The 20,880-nt window shown below is 40.9% G+C and overlaps 2 protein-coding genes across 5 annotated transcripts in view; both read left to right on the forward strand.

The window, feature by feature from the left end:
- Positions 1–1,871: 1,871 nt before the first annotated feature.
- On the forward strand, positions 1,872–17,343 carry tnfrsf1b (TNF receptor superfamily member 1B). The gene is made up of 10 exons (XM_062965710.1): positions 1,872–1,991; positions 9,724–9,829; positions 9,937–10,065; positions 11,926–12,075; positions 13,368–13,461; positions 13,561–13,769; positions 13,846–13,923; positions 14,214–14,251; positions 15,132–15,189; positions 15,307–17,343. The coding sequence occupies exons 1-10, from the start codon at positions 1,932–1,934 to the stop codon at positions 15,567–15,569; spliced, it is 1,185 nt and encodes a 394-aa protein (XP_062821780.1). The 5' UTR covers positions 1,872–1,931; the 3' UTR covers positions 15,570–17,343.
- A 1,620-nt stretch (positions 17,344–18,963) lies between these two features.
- The window catches only part of vps13d (vacuolar protein sorting 13 homolog D), an 86,525-nt gene continuing 84,608 nt past the window's right edge, over positions 18,964–20,880 (forward strand). For 3 of the 4 annotated variants that reach the window (XM_062965986.1, XM_062965988.1, XM_062965987.1), the window contains exon 1: positions 18,965–19,098. The gene's annotated coding sequence lies outside the window, so the exon portion shown is untranslated. Of the gene's footprint in view, positions 19,099–20,880 lie in introns of all 4 variants that reach the window. The other variant, XM_062965989.1, reaches the window with a different exon arrangement.

Consider the following 20,880-nt stretch of genomic DNA (forward strand, 5'->3'; position numbering starts at 1 on the left):
GGCATGAAACAACCAGGGCCAGCTAACACCTCCCAACCAAGGATTCCCCCCCGATAAGGGAGGAAGCAGCCAGGCTCTGCATCTGCAAGGCCATTCAATGCTAATCAAGGTGTATGTAGATACACTCCGCTTGCCTAGTTTCCCAACAGACCCCACAAAAACCTCTTGAGGAGGCCTTGTCGTGGAAAGCAGGCAAAACGTCAGGAGAGAGTGCTACCTTTGACTCACAGAAAGCTCACAGCGACCCAATAATAGTAATACATAATAATAATAATAATAATAATAATAATAATAATAATAATAATAATGCATAATAATAATAATTTACCTCACAACCTCTGAGGATGCCTTGCCATACAAAGCAGGTGAAAAGTCAGGAGAGAGTGCTACCTCGAACTCACAGGAAAGCTCACAGCAACCCAATAATAGCAATACATAATAATGACGATAATAATGCATAATAATAATAATAAGAATTCACCTCACAACTTCTGAGGATGCCTTGCCAGAGAAAGCAGGAGAAACGTCAGGAGAGAGTGCTACCTTTAACTCATAGAAAGCTCACAGCAACCCAATAATAATAATACATATAACAATAACAACAATAATACATAATAATAGTAATAATAAATTCACTTCACAACCTCTGAGGATGCCTTGCCGTACAAAGCAGGCGAAACGCCAGGGGAGAGTGCTACCTTCAACTCACAGAAAGCTCACAGCGACCCAATAATAATAATGCATAATAATAATAATAATAATAATAATAATAATTCACTTCACAGCCTCTGAGGATGCCTTGCCATAGAAAGCAGGCGAAACGTAAGGAGAGAGTGTTACCTTCAACTCACAGAAAGCTCACAGCAACCCAATAATAGCAATACACAATAATAATGATAATAACAACAATAATAATGCCTAATAATAATAATTCACCTCAATAATAATGCATAATAAAAATAATAATAATTCACACAAACTCTGAGGATGCCTTGCCATAGAAAGCAGGCGAAACGCCAGGAGAGAGTGCTACCTTCAATTCACAGAAAGCTCACAGCGACCCCATAATAGTAATACATAATAATAACAACAACAATAATAATGCATAATAATAATAATGCATAATAATAATAATGCATAATAATAATAATGCACAATAATAATAATGCACAATAATAATAATGCATAATAATAATGCATTATAATAATAATGCATTATAATAATAATGCACAATAATAATGCATAATAATAATAATGCATAATAATAATGCATTATAATAATAATACTGCATAATAATAATAATAAGTTATAATAATAATGCATAATAATAATAATAATAATGCATAATAATAATGCATTATAATAATAATGCATTATAATAATAATGCATAATAATAATAATGCTGCATAATAATAATACTGCATAATAATAATAATAAGTTATAATAATAATGCATAATAATAATAATAATAATGCATAATAATAATAATGCATTATAATAATGCACAATAATAATGCATAATAATAATGCATAATAATAATAATGCATAATAATAATAATGCTGCATAATAATAATACTGCATAATAATAATAATAATAAGTTATAATAATAATGCATAATAATAATAATAATAATGCATAATAATAATAATGCATAATAATAATAATAATAATAATAAGTTATAATAATAATGCATAATAATAATAATGCACAATAATAATAATAATAATGCATAATAATAATAAAAATCGATCCACAGCAGGGAGAAGCAGCCCTTTTATTGACTTTTTTCTGCGCATGCTCAGCAGCACTGCTCCCGGGAGAGGGCGTGTCTTCCCGCCAGGCCCCGCCCCTTTCCCCGCCCCTTTTGGCTCCAGCCTTAAAGGGACACGCACGTCCTGCTCGCCTCTCTCCTTCCCTTCAAGGATGGCTTCTCTTTACTCTTCCTTCTCTTCCAGGCTTTGGCTGCCTTTGCTCCTCCTCCAGGTAAGGCACAGACTTCTATGGCATCTACACTGGGGGGTTAATGCGGTTTAAACCCGCTTCGAGTGTCCCTGGCTCAAGTCTATAGGATTCCTGGGAGTTTGGAAAAGTTTGGCAAAGTTTGGAAAAGTTTCTAAAAGTTTCTCTCAGTCTCCTGTAGCCAAGGGTTTGCCCAATCTTCAACTTTTATAGTGAAGGGGGATCAAACTGGGTTAGTTCCCAGGTGTAGACGCGCTTGGCAATTTTATTTTTCAAATTTTTATTTATTTATTTTTTAATTAAAAAAATAAATTCAATATTTTTATTTTATTTTGGAATTTTTATTTTATTTAGATTTTTATCTTATTATCAACTATTGTTTTATATTAATTTTTTTAATCTGATATTTTTTATGTCATTTTAAAGTTTTTATTTTATTTTTATTTTTTTTAAAAAAATCAATATTTTTATTTCATTTTAGAATTATTTTATGTTAATTTTTTAAATACAATATGTTTATTTTATTTTTAAAAAATATTTTAATTTAATTGATTAAAAATTCAATATTTTTATTTCATTTTCAGATTTGTATTTTATTTCAATTTTCTAAAAATTCAATATTTTTATTTCATTTTCAAATATTTATTTTAATTTTTTAAAATTCATTGTTTTTATTTCATTTTCAAATATTTATTTTAATTTTTTAATTCAATATTTTTATTTCATTTTCAAATATTTATTTTAATTTTTGAACTCATATTTTTATTTCATTTTCAAATATTTTAATGTTCTAAATTCAATATATTTTATTTTTAAATTATTTTAACTTTTTTAATCCAATATTTTTTATTTTATTTTTTTAAATAAAGATTTGTCAGCAACAGTGTTACCTTTTCTTTAATATGTGTGTGTGTGTGTGTGTGTGTGTGTGTGTGTGTGTATATATATATATATATATATAAATATCAAGAAAAATAATATCAAGAAAAATTATATATATATATATACACATACACACACACACACACACACACACACTAGCTGTGCCCAGCCACACGTTGCTGTGGCAAAGTGGTGGTGGTATTGGTTAAAAGTTGTTGTGGAATTTTTATTTGACGTTATTTGTATTTTTTTAAATTAATTTTATTGTAACTTATTTTATTTATTATATTTTATTATTTTGTTGTATTATTTTTAGTTATTTTGTTATAGTATTTTATTGTATTAATTTTTTAGTGTTTTTAATTATTTTTATTGTATTATTTGTATTTATTTTATTTTTTATTCTTTTATTAACACTGGGCTGAGTGGGTTGCTAGGAGACCAAGTGGGCGGAGCTTAGCCTTCTAAGTGGCAGCAATTGGATAAAAACAATTATTTCTCTCCCTCTAATTAGGACTTTATTTTTCTTTTCTTTTTGTTGTATCAACCTAGAGGCGTGGATGATGGGTTGTGTTGTCAAATTTCGAGGTTGGGGGGCCTGTCGTTTTGTTGTTTTGTGGGTCGCCGTGATGCCATCACTCTTTTATATATATAGATATATATATAATTTTTCTTGATATTCTCAATATTTTTTTTTATTTTTTAAACTATTTTATTTTAATATTTTAAATTTGACATTTTCATTTCATTTTATTTTTAAATGTCTACTATTTCATTTCTTCATGTCATAAACACAGTTTATTATACGTGTTGCCTGAGGAAGGCTTTCCTGGCCGGAATCACTGGGTTGTTTTCTGGGCCGCCTGTGGATGTCCCAGCATCACTCTCTCCTGACACTTTGGGGAAAGTTTTATGACACTGTGTTGTCGAAGGCTTTCATGGCCAGGATCACAGGGTTGTTGTGTGTCTTTCGGGCTGTGTGGCCATGTTCCAGAAGCATTCTCTCCTGACATTTCGCCCACATCTATGGCTGCCATAGATGTGGGCGAAACGTCAGGAGAGAATGCTTCTGGAACATGGCCACACAGCCCGAAAGACACACAACAACCCTTTTATGACACTGCCCACGCAGTGGGGACATTTGTGTGCATCTATCTCCTCGCAGGGTTGTTTTGCAAACCTTTCCCTTTGCCCACCGTGACCCCCTTGCTGATGGCTTTGCTCACAGGCCTGGGTGTGTGTGTGTGTGTGTGTGTGTGTGGGATTCGCACTCAGGGCCCTGACGGGAAGCGTGACTCATTCCGCTCCCTCACACGTTCGATTTTCTCCCCTGTGTTTTGGAAAGGCGTCCCCACCACCCCCCACCCACCCTGAACAAACGCTTCGTCACGGCTTCAAAGTGTGGAAACCACAACATCTCCATCATCTCTCTCTCTCTCTCTCTCTCTCTCTCTCTCTCTCTCTATCTATCTATCTATCTATCTATCTATCTATCTATCTATCTATCTATCTATCTATCTATCTATATGTATGTATATCTATTTATATGTCTATCTATCTATCAGTCTATCTGTCTGTCTGTCTGTATATCTATCTGTCTATCTATCTATCTATCTATCTATCTATCTAACTATCTATCTCTATCCATCCATCCTTGTGTCTGTCCATCAGTCTATCTCTCTCTCTCTCTATCTATCATCTATCTATCATCTATCTAACTATCTCTATCTCTATCTCTGTCTATCTATTTATCTCTCTCTCTATATCTATCTATCTATCTATATCTGTATCTATTTCTATCTATCCATCCATCCATCCATCCATCCATCCTTGTGTCTGTCCATCTGTCTGTCTATCTATCTCTATCTCTCTCTCTCTCTCTATGTCTGTCTGTCTATCTATCTATCTATCTATCTATCTATCTATCTCTATCCATCCATCCATCCTTGTGTCTGTTCATCTGTCTATCTCTCTCTCTCTATGTCTATCTATCTATCTATCTATCTATCTATCTATCTATCTATCTATCTATCTATCTATCTATCTATCTATCTATCTTCTATCTATATCTATATCTATCTCTGTCTATCTCTATTTATATCTATCTATCTCTATCTATCATCTCTCTCTCTCTCTCTATCTATCTATCTATCTCTCTCTCTATCTATCCAGCCATCCATCCATCCTTGTGTCTGTCCATCTGTCTATCTATCTCTATCTATCGATCTCTATCTATCCATCCATCCTTGTGTCTGTCCCTCTCTCTCTCTATCTATCTATCTCTATCTCTTTATCTATCTATATCTATCGATCTCTATCTATTTATCATCTCTATCTATCTCTATCTATCTATCTATCCATCCTTGTGTCTGTCCATCTGTTTATCTCTCCCTCTCTCTATCTATCTATATCTGTCTATCTATCTATCTCTATCTATCTATCTATCTATCTTTATCTATATATCTATCTATCTCTGTCTGTCTGTCTGTCTATCTGTCTGTCTCTATCCATCCATCCATCCTTGTGTCTGTCCATCTGTCTGTCTATCTGTCTATCTTTCTATCTACCTACCCATCTATCTCTATCTATCTTTATCTATCTCTATCCTTATCTATCTATCTAATTATCTATCTATCTATCTATCTATCTATCTATCTATCTATCTATCTATCTATCTATCTATCTATCTATCATGTATGTATCTCTATCTATATCTATATCTCTTTATCTTTATCTATCTCTCTCTCTCTATCTATCTATCTCTATCTTTATCTATCTATCTATCTATCTATCTCTATCTCGTATCTATCTGTCTATCTATCTATCTATCTTTAGCTATCTATCTATCTATCTATCTATCTATCTATCTATCTCTATCTCGTATCTATCTATCTATCTATCTATCTATCTATCTATCTATCTATCTATCTATCTATCTATCTCTATCTCGTATCTATCTATCAGTCTATCTATCTATCTTTATCTATCTATCTATCTATCTATCTATCTATCTATCTATCTATCTCTATCTTGTATCTATCTATCTCTATCAGTCTATCTATCTCTATCTATCTTTATCTATTTCTATATCTATATCTATCTCGTATCTCTATCTATCTATATTTCAATCTCTCTCTCTCTCTCTCTCTCCATCCATCCTTGTGTCTGTCTATCCATCCATCCATCCATGCATATATCTATCTATCCATCCATCTGTCTACATAGATGTTTTTACCAAGGCCTTGTGGAGCTGCAACTCCCGCAGCCTTGCAGTGGTGCTAAACTGCATCAGCCTAACAGTGCAGACGCATCCCTGGCCGGCTTCTCGGCTTTGCAAAGACCAAAAAAACAAACAAAGCGAACTTTTTAGCGTTGTTTCCCTTTTCGCAAGTTTTCTGCCACCTGAGTCTCGGAAAGACGTGTTTTTTCCCCTCTTCGTCACGGCGGTTTTTCTCACGTCACCCACTTTTGCAACACACACATATAGGCAGATTTTCCCTCTCCGTCGGTGCCCGAAACACGGTGGTTTCACAACCTCTTCACGTGCCGATGTGCCGGTTCCCCAGCAACACTAAATATATATATCTATATATATAAAAGGGTAATGGAATCACGGCTCCGGACAAAACAACTAAACTAAACACCCCACAACCTCGAAAATTGACAGCACAACCTCTCATCCACGCCTCTAGGTTCATACAACAAAAAGAAAAGAAAAATTAAGTCCTAGCCACAGCAACGCGTGGCCAGGCATAGCTATCTATATATATAAAAGGGTAATGGAATCACGGCTCCGGACAAAACAACTAAACTAAACACCCCACAACCTCGAAAATTGACAGCACAACCTCTCATCCACACCTCTACGTTCATACAACAAAAAGAAAAGAAAAATTAAGTCCTAACCACAGCAACGCATGGCCGGGCACAGCTATCTATATATATAAAAGGGTAATGGAATCACGGCTCCGGACAAAACAACTAAACTAAATGCCCCACAACCTCGAAAATGGACAGCACAACCTCTCATCCACACCTCTACGTTCATACAACAAAAATTAAGTCCTAGCCACAGCAACGCGTGGCCGGGCACAGCTAGTATATATCTATATTCTATATATTCTATATATATAATAAAAGTGAAATCGGAGTATGTATCAGTGTTTTGATTGGCCTGGCGGAATATGTGCTCGCGTTTTGATTGGCCGCCACTATCCCAGGCCACTGAGACCAACAGGAATGACGGATCTGCACCAAACTTGGCCCACTTCATCCCCACGATGCACTTGATGACCTGCTGCCATTTGGGGGAGGATGGACCACAGATGATGGGATTTGCAGTACTTTCAAACACTTTAACTCCCACAGACTACTGCAATGCCCACCAAGGATAGAAATGGACCAAACTTGGCACACAGAACTCCTGTGGACCCCTTTACATCCTGATGTATATTGGGGCAGGATGGACCAAGGATGATGGGATTTGCAGTACCTTCCCTCACTTCTTGAGACCATAGCAACTGCCACAAATCACAGAACTGAACCAAACCAGGCACACAGATCCCAAATGACACACTTCACATGCTGCAGCAGTTTGACGGAGGATGGACCAAGGATTATGGGATTTGCAGTACATTCTTCCAATTCACCTCCCAGAAACCACTGTGATGCCCATGAATGACAAAACTGTATCAAACTTGACACGCACGTGCAGGGTAGCCCACTTTACATCCTGGTGCAGTTTGGGGGAAGAGGGACCGTGGATGAGGGGACTTGCACTATCTTCAGTCACTTCCTGGGACTACTGTGACCCCCAACAATGACTGATCAAGACCAAACTTGGCACATAGAGCCACCATGGCCCACTCTACATCTTGGTGAGGTTTGAAAGAGCTTGGACCTTGGATGATGGGACTTGTAGTATATTCATTCACTTCCTGAGACCACTGTCACCCCATCAATGTCTCATCAAGACCAAACTTCAAACAAACAACACCCATGACTCACTCTACACCCAGGTGCAGTTTGGAGGATGATGGACCATGCACGATGGGACTTCCAATACCTTCACTCACTTCCTGAGAGCACCGCGACCCACACAAATGACTGATCAAGACCACACATGGTACATGGAGCCCCCATGACCTATTCTACATACTGGCTCTGTTTGGAGGGGGGTGGACACTGGACGATGGGACTTGCATATGGGAGTTGGAGCTCACCCGCACCCACTGAACCCACCTGACATTGGATATAGGCTACACTTGGAACACAGGCAAACAAGGCCTTTCTCAAATGACCCGGGCATTGCCGGGTCTCCAAGCTAGTCTATATATAAAAATAAAGGCTCTTGGGCTCTTTTCTTCTTGGACACAATCCACCGGAAGGAAGGGAGGCAGGCAGGAAGGAAGGGAGCCGGGCCTCCAAACAATCCTTGAGCAGAACCCTCTCCGCCTCAGTTTCCTCCCCGGCCCTGTTCTTGCTGATTTTTTCAACAATCGAAAAAGAGTTGCAAATCCTGCGGTTTCCTCGGTCCTTTCGATGGCCCTTCTTCTCCTTCTTGGTTTGCCGAGTCATTGGCTTTCGAGTTGTGGTCCAACTCCTTCCTGCCTGACGTAAAGGGTGAGGGTGGGTGGCTTTTGGGGACCCTCCTGACTCCAGGATTCTACCTACCCACCTACTTACCCATCTACCTATCCATCCAGCCATCTATTTATCTACCTGCCTACCTACCTATCTCTCTACCTACCTACCTACCTATCTCCCTACCTATCTACCCATCCATCCATCTATCCATCTCTTCCTATCTGTCTGTCTATCTACCTATCCATCCACAGATCAATCCATCCATCCATCTTCCTATCTATCTATCTATCTATCTATCATCTATCTACCTACCTATCTACTCATCCATCCATCTATCTTCCTATCCATCTATCTATCTATCTGTCTGTCTGTCTGTCTACCCATCCATCCATCTATCTATCCATCTATCTTCCTGTCTGTCTGTCTGTCTGTCTACCTACCCATCCATAGATCAATCCATCCATTCATCTTCCTACCTACCTACCTACTTACTCATCCATCTATCTATCTATCTACCCATCCATCCATCTATCCATCTCTTCCTATCTGTCTGTCTATCTACCTACCCATCCATAGATCAATCCATCCATTCATCTTCCTATCTACCTACCTACCTATCTACTCATCCATCCATCCATCCATCTAACTTCCTATCTGTCTATCTGCCTGTCTGTCTGTCTACCTACCCATCCATCCATCCATTTATCTACCTACCTACTCATCTATCTATCTATATCTATCTATCTATCTATCTATCTATCTATCTATCTATCTATCTATCTATCAAGCTATCTTCCTATCTGTCTATCTATCCATCCATCCATAGATCCATCCATCCATCCATCTATCTTACTATCGATCTATCATCTACCTATCTACATATCCATCCATCCATCTTCCTATCTTCCTACCTATCTATCCAGCTGTCCGTCTATCCATCTTCTGACCATCCATCCATCCATTCTATATCTTAAGGGTTGGACTAGATAGCCCTCGAGATCTCTTCAACTCTAGGAATCTGTCTATCCCTATCTGTGCCTACCCTACCTACCTATCTACCTACCTATCTCACTCTCTACCTATCTATTTACCTATCTAAATATCTTCCTATCTGTCTGTCTGTCTGTCTGTCTACCTTCCTATCTACTTACCTATCTATCTCTCTATCTATTTCCTTCTCTAGAGACTTTTAAGGCCATCTGTCAGGAGGGATCGGATGGTGCCTTCCCACATAGAGGAATGGGTTTCTTTTCTTCCCTGTGCTTGATTCCGCTTTCCATTCTCACAGGTGAGCGCAGATCCGTACACGCCGCCATCCCCAAACAAATGCCGAAACCCACAAACGGAGCATTACGTCGAAGGCATCAAGAAATGTTGCCGGTCATGTCCTCCAGGTAATACAACAACAACAACAACAACAACAACAAAAGGGGTGGGACTAGATGGCCTTTGGGGGTCCTACTCCATCTGGAGTGAACCTGTTGCTTTCCGTATGTCCTAGGTTTCCGCGTCTTGCACGCTTGCACTGAGAGCGCCGATACACAGTGCGAATCCTGCGACGAAGGGATGTACACGACCGCCTGGAGCCGGGCCGAACGCTGCTTTAGTTGCATCCCCTCATGCAAAGCAGGTACACAACCACCACAACAACAACAACAACAACAACAACAAGCCTTGAGTCCTTATGGGGAGTGTGAATTTTTTAGTTTACAGATGTCATGTTTAATTGCGTTTTAAAAGGGTCAATATTTCAGTTACTCTGCACTCATGAGTTGATTGCCATGGAGAAGTGGGCGGAGCCAACTGCTGGTTTGGTGGAGAAGTGCAGGTTTGAAAAAGAAGCAGTTAGTCTGTGCCCTGAGGAGGTACAGGGAAGACTGATCCTCAGTTGAAGGAATCAGCGAGACTCAATTGCTTATTTTTGAGTCAATTTAAAATAAGTTTGGTGACTTATTTTATGATAGTCTGTGCCCTGATGAGGTACAGTGAAGACATCCTCAGTTGAAGGGATCAGGGAGACTCAAATGCTTATTTTTGAGTCAATTTAAAATGAGTTTGGTGACTTATTTTAAGGTAATCTGTGCCCTGAAGAGGTACAGTGAAGACTGATCCTCAGTTGAAGGAATCAGCGAGACTCAATTGCTTATTTTTGAGTCAATTTAAAATAAGTTTGGTGACTTATTTTATGATAGTTTGTGCCCTGATGAGGTACAGGGAAGACTATCCTCAGTTGAAGGGATCAGGGAGACTCAATTGCTTATTTTTGAGTCAATTTAAAATAAGTTTGGTGACTTATTTTATGATAGTCTGTGCCCTGATGAGGTACAGTGAAGACATCCTCAGTTGAAGGGATCAGGGAGACTCAAATGCTTATTTTTGAGTCAATGTAAAATGAGTTTGGTGACTTATTTTAAGGTAATCTGTGCCCTGAAGAGGTACAGTGAAGACTGATCCTCAGTTGAAGGGATCAGGGAGACTCAAATGCTTATTTTTGAGTCAATTTAAAATGAGTTTGGTGACTTATTTTAAGGTAATCTGTGCCCTGAAGAGGTACAGTGAAGACTGATCCTCAGTTGAAGGAATCAAGGAGACTCAATTGCTTATTTTTGAGTCAATTTAAAATAAGTTTGGTGACTTATTTTATGATAGTCTGTGCCCTGATGAGGTACAGTGAAGACATCCTCAGTTGAAGGGATCAGGGAGACTCAAATGCTTATTTTTGAGTCAATTTAAAATGAGTTTGGTGACTTATTTTAAGGTAATTTGTGCCCTGATGAGGTACAGTGAAGACTGATCCTCAGTTGAAGGGATCAGGGAGACTCAAATGCTTATTTTTGAGTCAATTTAAAATAAGTTTGGTGACTTATTTTAAGGTAGTCTGTCTCCTGATGAGGAACAGATAATCTGTGATTGTAATTCACAGGGTGACTGCAGTTTCGAGCAGTAAAGAAAGAAGTTACATTTTAAGAAGTTTGAAACACCTCATTCTAGCTTTGCAACTGTTAACCAAAGTGCCTCTAAAGAGAAAGTTACTGTAACCACTAAGCTTTGTGCCAGAATAAACGTGTTATTGTTCTTTTAAACATCTCAGCTTCTGTCATATATATTACCATCAAAAACAAACAAGAAGAAAAACAAAATTTAAAAGGTCTCCTCTCTAAGTAGCTAGTGGCTATATCTTCCCATAGTGGTGGCAAGCGTTACATCTGGTGGCCACATTATAAACATCTTAACAATTGGTGGCAGCGGTTATAATATAATAATATAAATTAAATAAACATTCCGACATCTCAAAGTGGGATAGAAATAATAAGCACTCCGAGAACCGTGTTCGTCTTATGCTCAAACTAACTCTCCTTGGAGCAATCGGACCGTGGCCAGAAACTGACCTGGCTACAATCGTAACATGCCAATTTTCCGAAATCCGCGTAGCTTCTTCCGTTCCAGATTTCCCCACCTTGACGTTGACGTGTTCCTCTTTCGAAACCAGGATTCGTGGAAGTGAAGCCCTGCACCCGAACTCAGGACCGGTGCTGCTGGTGCCCGCCAGACCAGTTCTGCAAAGTGAAGCTCTCGCAGACTTGCTTCCAGTGCTCCCAGTTCCAAGCCTGCGGGAAAGGCTATGGCGTCACGAAGCCAGGTGAGGACTTTGGCGGTCTTGAGGTGGGACTAGATGGCCTTCAAGGGCTCCTTCCAACTCTAGGATTCATGGGAGTTGTGGTGGACCCGGCTGATCTTGGCCCTGAGTAGCTTCTTGTTGGTGTGGATTGTGCAGGAGGCAAGGGTCCGGGTTCTGCACCGGTTTCTGCCTTCTGAATTCCAGCAGAGTTGGATTAGTTTGGATGGAAGGAATTAAAGATGGAAGGAAGGAAAGAAGGAACGATAGAAGGATGGATGGGTGGAAGGGAGGATAGAAGGAAAGATGGAAGGAAAGAAGGATGGATGGATGAATAGAAGGAAAGATGGGTGGAAGGATGCATAGAAGGAAGGAAAGATGGATGGATTGATAGAACGATGGATGGATGGATGGATTGAAGGATTCATGGAAGGAAGGATGGATGGATGGAAGCATAGAAGGAAGGAAAGATGGAAGGATGGATGGATAGATGGAATTAAGGATGGAAGGAAGAGAAAGAACGATGGAAGGAAAGAAGGATGGAAGGAAGGATGGATGGATGGATGAATAGAAGGAAGGATGGAAGGATAGAAGGAAAGATGGAAGGAAAGAAGGATGGAAGGATTCATGGAAGGAAGGAAGGAAGGAAAGAAGGAAGGATGGATGGAAGCATAGAAGGAAGGAAAGATGGAAGAATGGATGGATGGATGGGTGGGAGGATTGTAGGATGGATAGAAGGAAGGTTAGAAAGAATGTTGGATGGGTGGAAGGAAGGATAGATGGACAAAAGGACTGACGGAGGGAAGGAAGCAAGCAAGGAAGGATAGAAGGAAAGATGGGTGGAAGGACGCATAGAAGGAAGGAAAGATGGATGGATAGATAGAACGATGGAAGGAAGGATGGATTGAAGGATTCATGGATGGAAGGAAAGAAGGATGGATGGATGAATACAAGGAAGGAAAGATGGAAGAATGGATGGAAGGAAGGAAAGATGGGTGGATTGTAGGGTGGATAGAAGGAAAGGCTGTTGTAGGTTTTCCGGGCTGTGTGGCCATGTTCTAGAAGTATTCCCTCCTGACGTTTCGCCCACATCTATGGCAGGCATCCTCAGAGGTTGTGAGGCATGGAGAAAGGAAGGAAGGTTAGAAAGAATGTTGGATGGATGGAAAGAAGGATAGATGGAGGAAAGGATCGAAGGAGGGAAGGAAGGATGGATGGAAGGAAGGAAGGAAGAATACATAGAAGGAAGGAAAGAGTCAGAGGTGTCCCTTGAGAGCATCATTTTGGAGTCGATCTCCTTCCTTTCTTCTGAACAGGAACCAACGCCAGTGACGTGGAGTGTGCTCCGTGTGGACCCGGCACCTTTTCGGACGTGGAGTCCCGCACGGCCGCCTGCCTTCCCCACAAGAGGCAAGTCGCTCTTGACGCATCCTTATATGTCCCACCCAGATTCCCTAAAACCTTCCTGGGTGGACGCCAACTGGTTCGTGGGTTTCCTTCCTCCTTTAGGTGCGCGTCCGTGACGGAGCCTGGAAACAGCACCCACGACGCCGTCTGCGGCGGGATGACGGGTGTCGCAACCCGTGTAACCCGTGCAACCCATTCGCTGCACAACCCGGCCAGGAGCACCAACGTACCTCTTTCTACTCCTCCGAGTAAGGATCCCATGCTCGCTGTCCAGAACGAAGAGGCTCCGACGGACCTTTCGTCCAAAGCCGGTGAGCGTAATAACCTTTTGTGTTGCGACAAGACTTGTACGCAACACAACTGCAACCTCGGTGCTCTGTCTTGCAGGCTGGGCGGCCGGCGGGATGTTCGCCCTCCTCGTCCTGATCGCAGGGACCCTTCTCTTCGTGGCCTTTCGGAACAGAGGTACGTCCGTAGAACCAACAACAACAACAGCAAGAAGCCGTTTTTTTTCCCGTATGTAAAGTTGGTCGTGATGGGTCTGTGTGCCAAGTTTGGCCCAAATCCGTCATGGTTTGGGCTCTCAGCACCCTCCGGAAGCGGGCGAACTACAACTCCCAGCATCCAAGTGTTCCTGGGAGTCACAGGCAGAATATGGAATATAAATAACATATGATACAATGTATTAATGTAATATATACTATAATATATACATTTTAAAAAGCTAGTTGTTTTTATTTATCTCTCCTTGGCAGACCGTGATTGCGCTCTACCGTTTCGCAAAGACGAAAAGGTCAGTATCTAAAACTATTTGCACTGCATTACTACTACTACTACTATTTGCACTGCATTACTACTACTACTATTTGCACGCAATACTACTACTACTATTTGCACTGCATTACTACTACTACTATTTGCACTGCATTACTACTACTACTATTTGCACTGCATTACTACTACTATTTGCACTGCATTACTACTACTATTTGCACTGTATTATACTATTTGCACTGCATTACTACTACTACTACTATTTGCACCGCATTACTACTACTACTACTATTTGCACTGCATTACTACTACTACTACTTGCACTGCATTACTACTACTATTTGCACTGCATTACTACTACTATTATTTGCACTGCATTACCACTACTACTATTTGCACTACATTACCACTACTACTACTGCTCCTATTAATATTTGCACTGCATTATTATTATTATTATTATTATTATTATTATTATTATTATTATTATTATTGCAAGCAGGCAGTTAGTCATTACAAGCCTTAATGTTTTCGAGTGGCGTTTCCAAAATTTAGCTCTCCTTCCTTCCTTCAACTCATTCACACCTAAACGTAATATATTTTTCATGACATACAACATATATTAAATACCACCACTTCCTCATAACTTTTTCCCCCCGAAACCAGTAAACTATACCACAGCAACACGTGGCCGGGCACATCTAGTTATTATTATTATTATTATTATTATTATTATTATTATTATAAGTATGACACAGCAAACAAGATAGATATGCTGGATTTCGTTTCACAAAATCACAAGTTGAACATTTCCCAAGTGTCTAGGACTATGTGATATTATTATTATTATTATTATTCATTCATTCATTCATTCCGAATACTGCCGTTGTCTCTTCCAGCTCTTTGCGTTGATAGGGAAAGGAGCCTCCCAGCAAAGGATTCCTCCGTCGAATGGAGGTAAGAAAGTGTATTCATTATTATAATATTTTTATTATATTATTATTATTTACTTTTAGTGTATCGCAATAGCGCGTGAGTGAACGTATTCTTTGTTCCCATCGTTATGACGTTTAGTGGATCGCGACGGCACCCACGTCAACGTCAACTGCATCGTGAGCGTCTGCAGGTCGGGCCGCACCTCGGAGTCCCATCCGCTGAAGGGTTCGGACCCCGAGTTCCGCCCTCTCGCGGAGGACGAAATCCCGCTCTCCGAGGAAGAAAGCCACCACAAGCAAACGGCCGTGGAAGTGGAGGACGACGACACGGACTCCCCCGAGTGCGGTGAGGGAAAGCTCCCTCCACTGAGTGTACAAGACGTCGGCATGAAGTCGGCATGAGAATCAATTCTTCTTGCAACAGCAAACAAATGTGGGGCTGGGCCTCATTGGTTGGCAAACAAAGAGTAAACAACTCCTTATTGAACACGAGAAATTCCAAAAAATGCTATGTTTCCTCACATAATAGTCGCACCCCCCAAATTAGTAGAAGTTTTGTATTCCTTGAATAATAGTCGTAGAGCTGAATCTTGCAGTGCGAGAAATTCCAAAAAATGCCACGTGTCCTCACATAATAGTCGCACCCACAAATTAGTATTTTTGTGTTTCTCGCATAATAGTCGCAGAGCTGAATCGTGCAACGCGAGAAATTCCCAAAAATGCCATGTTTCCTCACATAATAGTCGCACCCACAAATTAGTATTTTTGTGTTTCTCGCATAATAGTCGCAGAGCTGAATCTTGCAGCGCGAGAAATTCCAAAAAATGCCATGTGTCCTCACATAATAGTCGCACCCACAAATTAGTATTTTTTGTGTTTCTCGCATAATAGTCGCAGAGCTGAATCTTGCAACGCGAGAAATTCCAAAAAATGCCACGTTTCCTCACATACTAGTTGCACCCACAAATTAGTATTTTTGTGTTTCTCGCATAATAGTCGCAGAGCTGAATCGTGCAACGCGAGAAATTCCAAAAAATGCCATGTTTCCTCACATAATGGTCGCACCCACAAATTAGTATTTTTGTGTTTCTCGCATAATAGTCGCAGAGCTGAATCGTGCAACGCGAGAAATTCCAAAAAATGCCATGTTTCCTCACATAATAGTCGCACCCACAAATTAGTATTTTTGTGTTTCTCGCATAATAGTCACAGAGCTGAATCTTGCAACGCGAGAAATTCCCAAAAATGCCACATTTCCTCACATAATAGTCGCACCCACAAATTAGTATTTTTGTGTTTCTCGCATAATAGTCACAGAGCTGAATCTTGCAACGGCAAACGAATGTGGGGGAGCTCATTGGTTTGCAAACAAACAGTAAACAACGCCCTATTTAACGTGGGATATTCCAAAAAAAAAGACACATTTCCTCACACAATAGTCGCACCCACAAATTAGTAAATGTTTTATATTCCTCGCACAATAGTCGCAGAGCTGAATTTCGGACGCCTTTCCTCACATAACGTCCAAAGCATTTCAGAGAAGACGAGCTGTACAGTGCATATAGAAAGCATATTAAGACATCATATATATATATATATATATATATATATATACCCACATACATATACATATAAATATGTACACACTTATCTAAAAATCCAAAATATTTCCGGTGCAAAGGATATTATACGAAGTACCAAAGCGTCCGTCTGTGCAATATATATATATATATATATATATATATATATATATATATAATGTGTGTGATATATATATATATATATATAAATACAGTATATGTGTGTGTGTGTCTATATATATATATATATATATATATATATATATATATATGGTTTCCAAGTGACGTTTCAGTTTGCAATTTCTCATTTTTATCATGCAATGTAAATAGATTGTGATATATATATAGAGAGAACTAGATTGCGATAGATTTATATATATAGAGAGAGAGAGAGAGAGAGAAAGGAAATATTTTATCTTTTGTATGTGAGCCTTTTAAAGCTTTCGACCTGAGCCATGATTTGTAAGATTTTGCAATTGCGCAGTTTTGTAAATGTTTTAAATACCTTCCTTTATTCATCCTATATTTTTCTATATTTTTTTGTAATGCCTTGTTGTGCTGCTCTGGGGCAAAATAAAATCTCACGTTTCCGCGGATTTGCATTGCTTTTGCAAAGAGTGTGTTCCCATTATTATTATTATTATTATACACCTTCCCCTTCATTTGTTTATTTATTTACTTACGGTATTTATTACGTACATATGTGGCAAACATTCAATGCGGTTAATAGACAGGCAAGACAGACAATTGTACATAGATAGAGGATTCCCCCAGGCAGGAAGCAGCCAGGCCTTGAAGCTGCACAGCCATCCAATGCTAACCAAGGCGATTAGATACAGGCAGGGAACAATCGGGGCCAGCTAACACCTTCCAACCAAGGATTTCCCCCCAGGCAGGAAGCAGCCAGGCCATTCAATGCCAATCACAGCGATTAATTACAGACGGAACAATCAGGGCCAGCTAACGCCTTCCAACCAAGGATTCCCCCCCCCAGGCAGGAAGTAGCAAGGCCATTCAATGCCAATCACAGCGATTAATTACAGACGGAACAATCAGGGCCAGCTGACACCTCCCAACTAAGGATTTCCCCCCAGGCAGGAAGTAGCAAGGTCATTCAATGCTAATCACAGCGATTAATTACAGACGGAACAATCAGGGTTAGCTAACGCCTTCCAAAAAAAGACCCCCCCCCCCAGGCAGGAAGTAGCAAGGCCATTCAATGCCAACCACAGCGATTAATTACAGGCAGGGAACAATCGGGGCCAGCTAACACCTCCCAACAAAGGATTTCCCCCCAGGCAGGAAGTAGCAAGGCCATTCAATGCCAATCACAGCGATTAATTACAGACGGAACAATCGGGGCCAGCGAACACCTCCCAACCAAGGATTTTCCCCCAGGCAGGAAGTAGCAAGGCCATTCAATGCCAATCACGGTGATTAATTACAGACGGAACAATCAGGGCCAGCTAACACCTCCCAACCAAGGATTTCCCCCCAGGCAGGAAGTAGCAAGGCCATTCGATGCCAATCACAGCGATTAAATACAGACGGAACAATCAGGGCCAGCTAACACCTCCCAACCAAGGATTTCCCCCCAGGCAGGAAGTAGCAAGGCCATTCAATGCCAATCACGGTGATTAATTACAGACGGAACAATCGGGGCCAGCGAACACCTCCCAACCAAGGATTTTCCCCCAGGCAGGAAGTAGCAAGGCCATTTAATGCCAATCACGGCGATTAATTACAGATGGAACAATCAGGACCAGCTAACACCTCCCAACCAAGGATTTCCCCCCAGGCAGGAAGTAGCAAGGCCATTCGATGCCAATCACAGCGATTAAATACAGACGGAACAATCAGGGCCAGCTAACACTCCCAACCAAGAATTTTCCCCCCAGGCGGGAAGCAGCCAGTCCTTGAAGCTGCAATCGCGCCTTCAACAACACATATTTAATATATCATTATAAACTCCGAAGCGTCTTCAGCCTGGTTTGACAGTTAGGCTCCGCTCGAGGCGTGTAGGCCGCGTTGCCGTGGCAACGGGGACGCTCCTCGCGCGGCCTTCCGATCGGCGCCTCGGCGCTCTCCTCGCCCACCTGACCCAGCAGCAGTGGGAGGACCGATGAACCTCTCGGCGCTCTGCTCGCCGCCCCTTACGCTCGCCGAAGAGACTGCAATAGAGAGAGTGTGAATCGATGGCTCGGCGCTCTCCTCGCCGCCCTGCGCGCACTAGGTAAACAGGAAGTGGGCTGTCTAGGGCAGAGCGGTCGATGTCTCTGCGCTCTCCTCGCCGTTCTGCGTCGCGACGCAGGTCAGAACTAGACCGGTTTGGCCTCGGGAAGGGAGAGCAGGTGAGGCCCCGAGGGTTGTGGTGGTGGTGGTGGTTGTGGTTGGAGGCCCAAGCGGCCTGTCGTTGTGCTCAAGCTGGTCTGGAGTCTCTGCGGGAAGGAGAGGAGCCCTAGGCCTCACTCGCCTCGCCAGGCCTGGGCCTCGCTTAGGCCTTTCGGACTCCAACTCCCATCATTCCCGACCCCTCCCGGCTGCGAGGGATTGTGGGAGTTCCCAGGCAGCCCCCCCCCTCTCTCTCTCAGTGTGGACACTCTAGGCTTGGGAGGGAATTGGGCAAGGCCACGCCTGGAAGGTGAAGGCATGTGTCACTCAATGTCAAAGTCAGACTCGCCCATGACATGGCATCTCTGTGTAGACTCTGCTCTTCCAACTCGAGGAGTCGGTCTATCTATATGTCTATCTATCTATATGTATATCTATCTATATGTCTATCTGTCTATCTATATGTATATCTATCTATCTATCTATCTATCTATCTATATGTCTATCTATATGTCTGTATCTATATGTCTATCTATCTATATGTATATCTATATGTATATCTATCTATATGTCTATATGTCTGTCTATATGTCTATCTATCTATCTATCTATCTATACGTCTATCTATCTACCTATACGTCTATCTATCTATCTGTCTGTATATCTATCTGTCTGTATATCTATCTATCTATCTATCTATCTATATGTCTATCTATCTATACGTCTATCTATCTATCTGTATATCTATCTGTCTATCTATATGTCTGTCTATCTATATATCTATCTATCTATCTATACGTCTATCTATATATCTATCTATACGTCTGTCTATCTCTATATCTATCTGTCTATCTGTCTGTCTGTCTGTCTATCTATCTATTTGTATATCTATCTATCTATTTCTTTCTTTAAGGGTTGGACTGGATGGCCCTTGCGGTCCCTTCCAACTCTAAGTATCTATCTGTCTATATGTCTATCTATCTATCTGTATATCTATCTATCTGTTTGACTGTCTGTCTGTCTACCTTCCTATATAGCTTCCTATCTATCTATCTATCTATCTATCTGTATATCCATCTATCTATATGTATATCTATCTGTCTATCTATCTATTTCTTTCTTTAAGGGTTGGACTGGATGGCCCTTGGGGTCTCTTCCAACTCTAGGAATCTATCTGTCTATCAGGGAGGGACGGAGGGAGGGGGAGAGAGACAAGTTTTCCTGCTTGGTGGTGGTGGTGGTGGTTGTTGTGTTTTCCTTCCATGGTGACCAAGGGAGAGGCCCAGTAGGCAGCCAAGCGGCCTGTTGTTGTGCTCAAGTTGGTCTGGAGCCTCTGGAGGAGGGAGGGAGAGGAGCAGGCCTCACTCACCAGGCCGGCAGGCTGTTAGGAATTGTGGGACTTGAAATCCAAAACACCTGGAGGGCATGCCCAAGTAGGCCCAGGCCTGTCCTAGCAAGTGAGGTCTGCTCCTCTCCCTCCTCCAGAGGCTCCAGACCAACTTGAGCACAACAACGGGCTGCTTGGCTGCCTACTGGGCGATTGTTATGTATTATATATATTGTGTATTTTATACTGTTGTATTTTATTGTATGTTGTTGGGCTTGGCCCCATGTGAGCTGCCCCTAGTCCCTTTGGGGAGATGGGGCGGGATATAAAAGTAAATGTATTATTATTATTATTATTATTATTTTCATAAGAGATGCAGCTGTTTTGAAAGAGGGAAGACCCCATCTTTGACAGAATCAAGCTTGCGATGGGGAGATTGAATAGATAGAGAGGAAGACAGACAGATAGATATCTA

This window comes from Anolis carolinensis, unplaced genomic scaffold (genome assembly GCF_035594765.1).
Source record: "Anolis carolinensis isolate JA03-04 unplaced genomic scaffold, rAnoCar3.1.pri scaffold_15, whole genome shotgun sequence".
NCBI classification, from domain to species: Eukaryota; Metazoa; Chordata; class Lepidosauria; order Squamata; family Dactyloidae; genus Anolis; species Anolis carolinensis.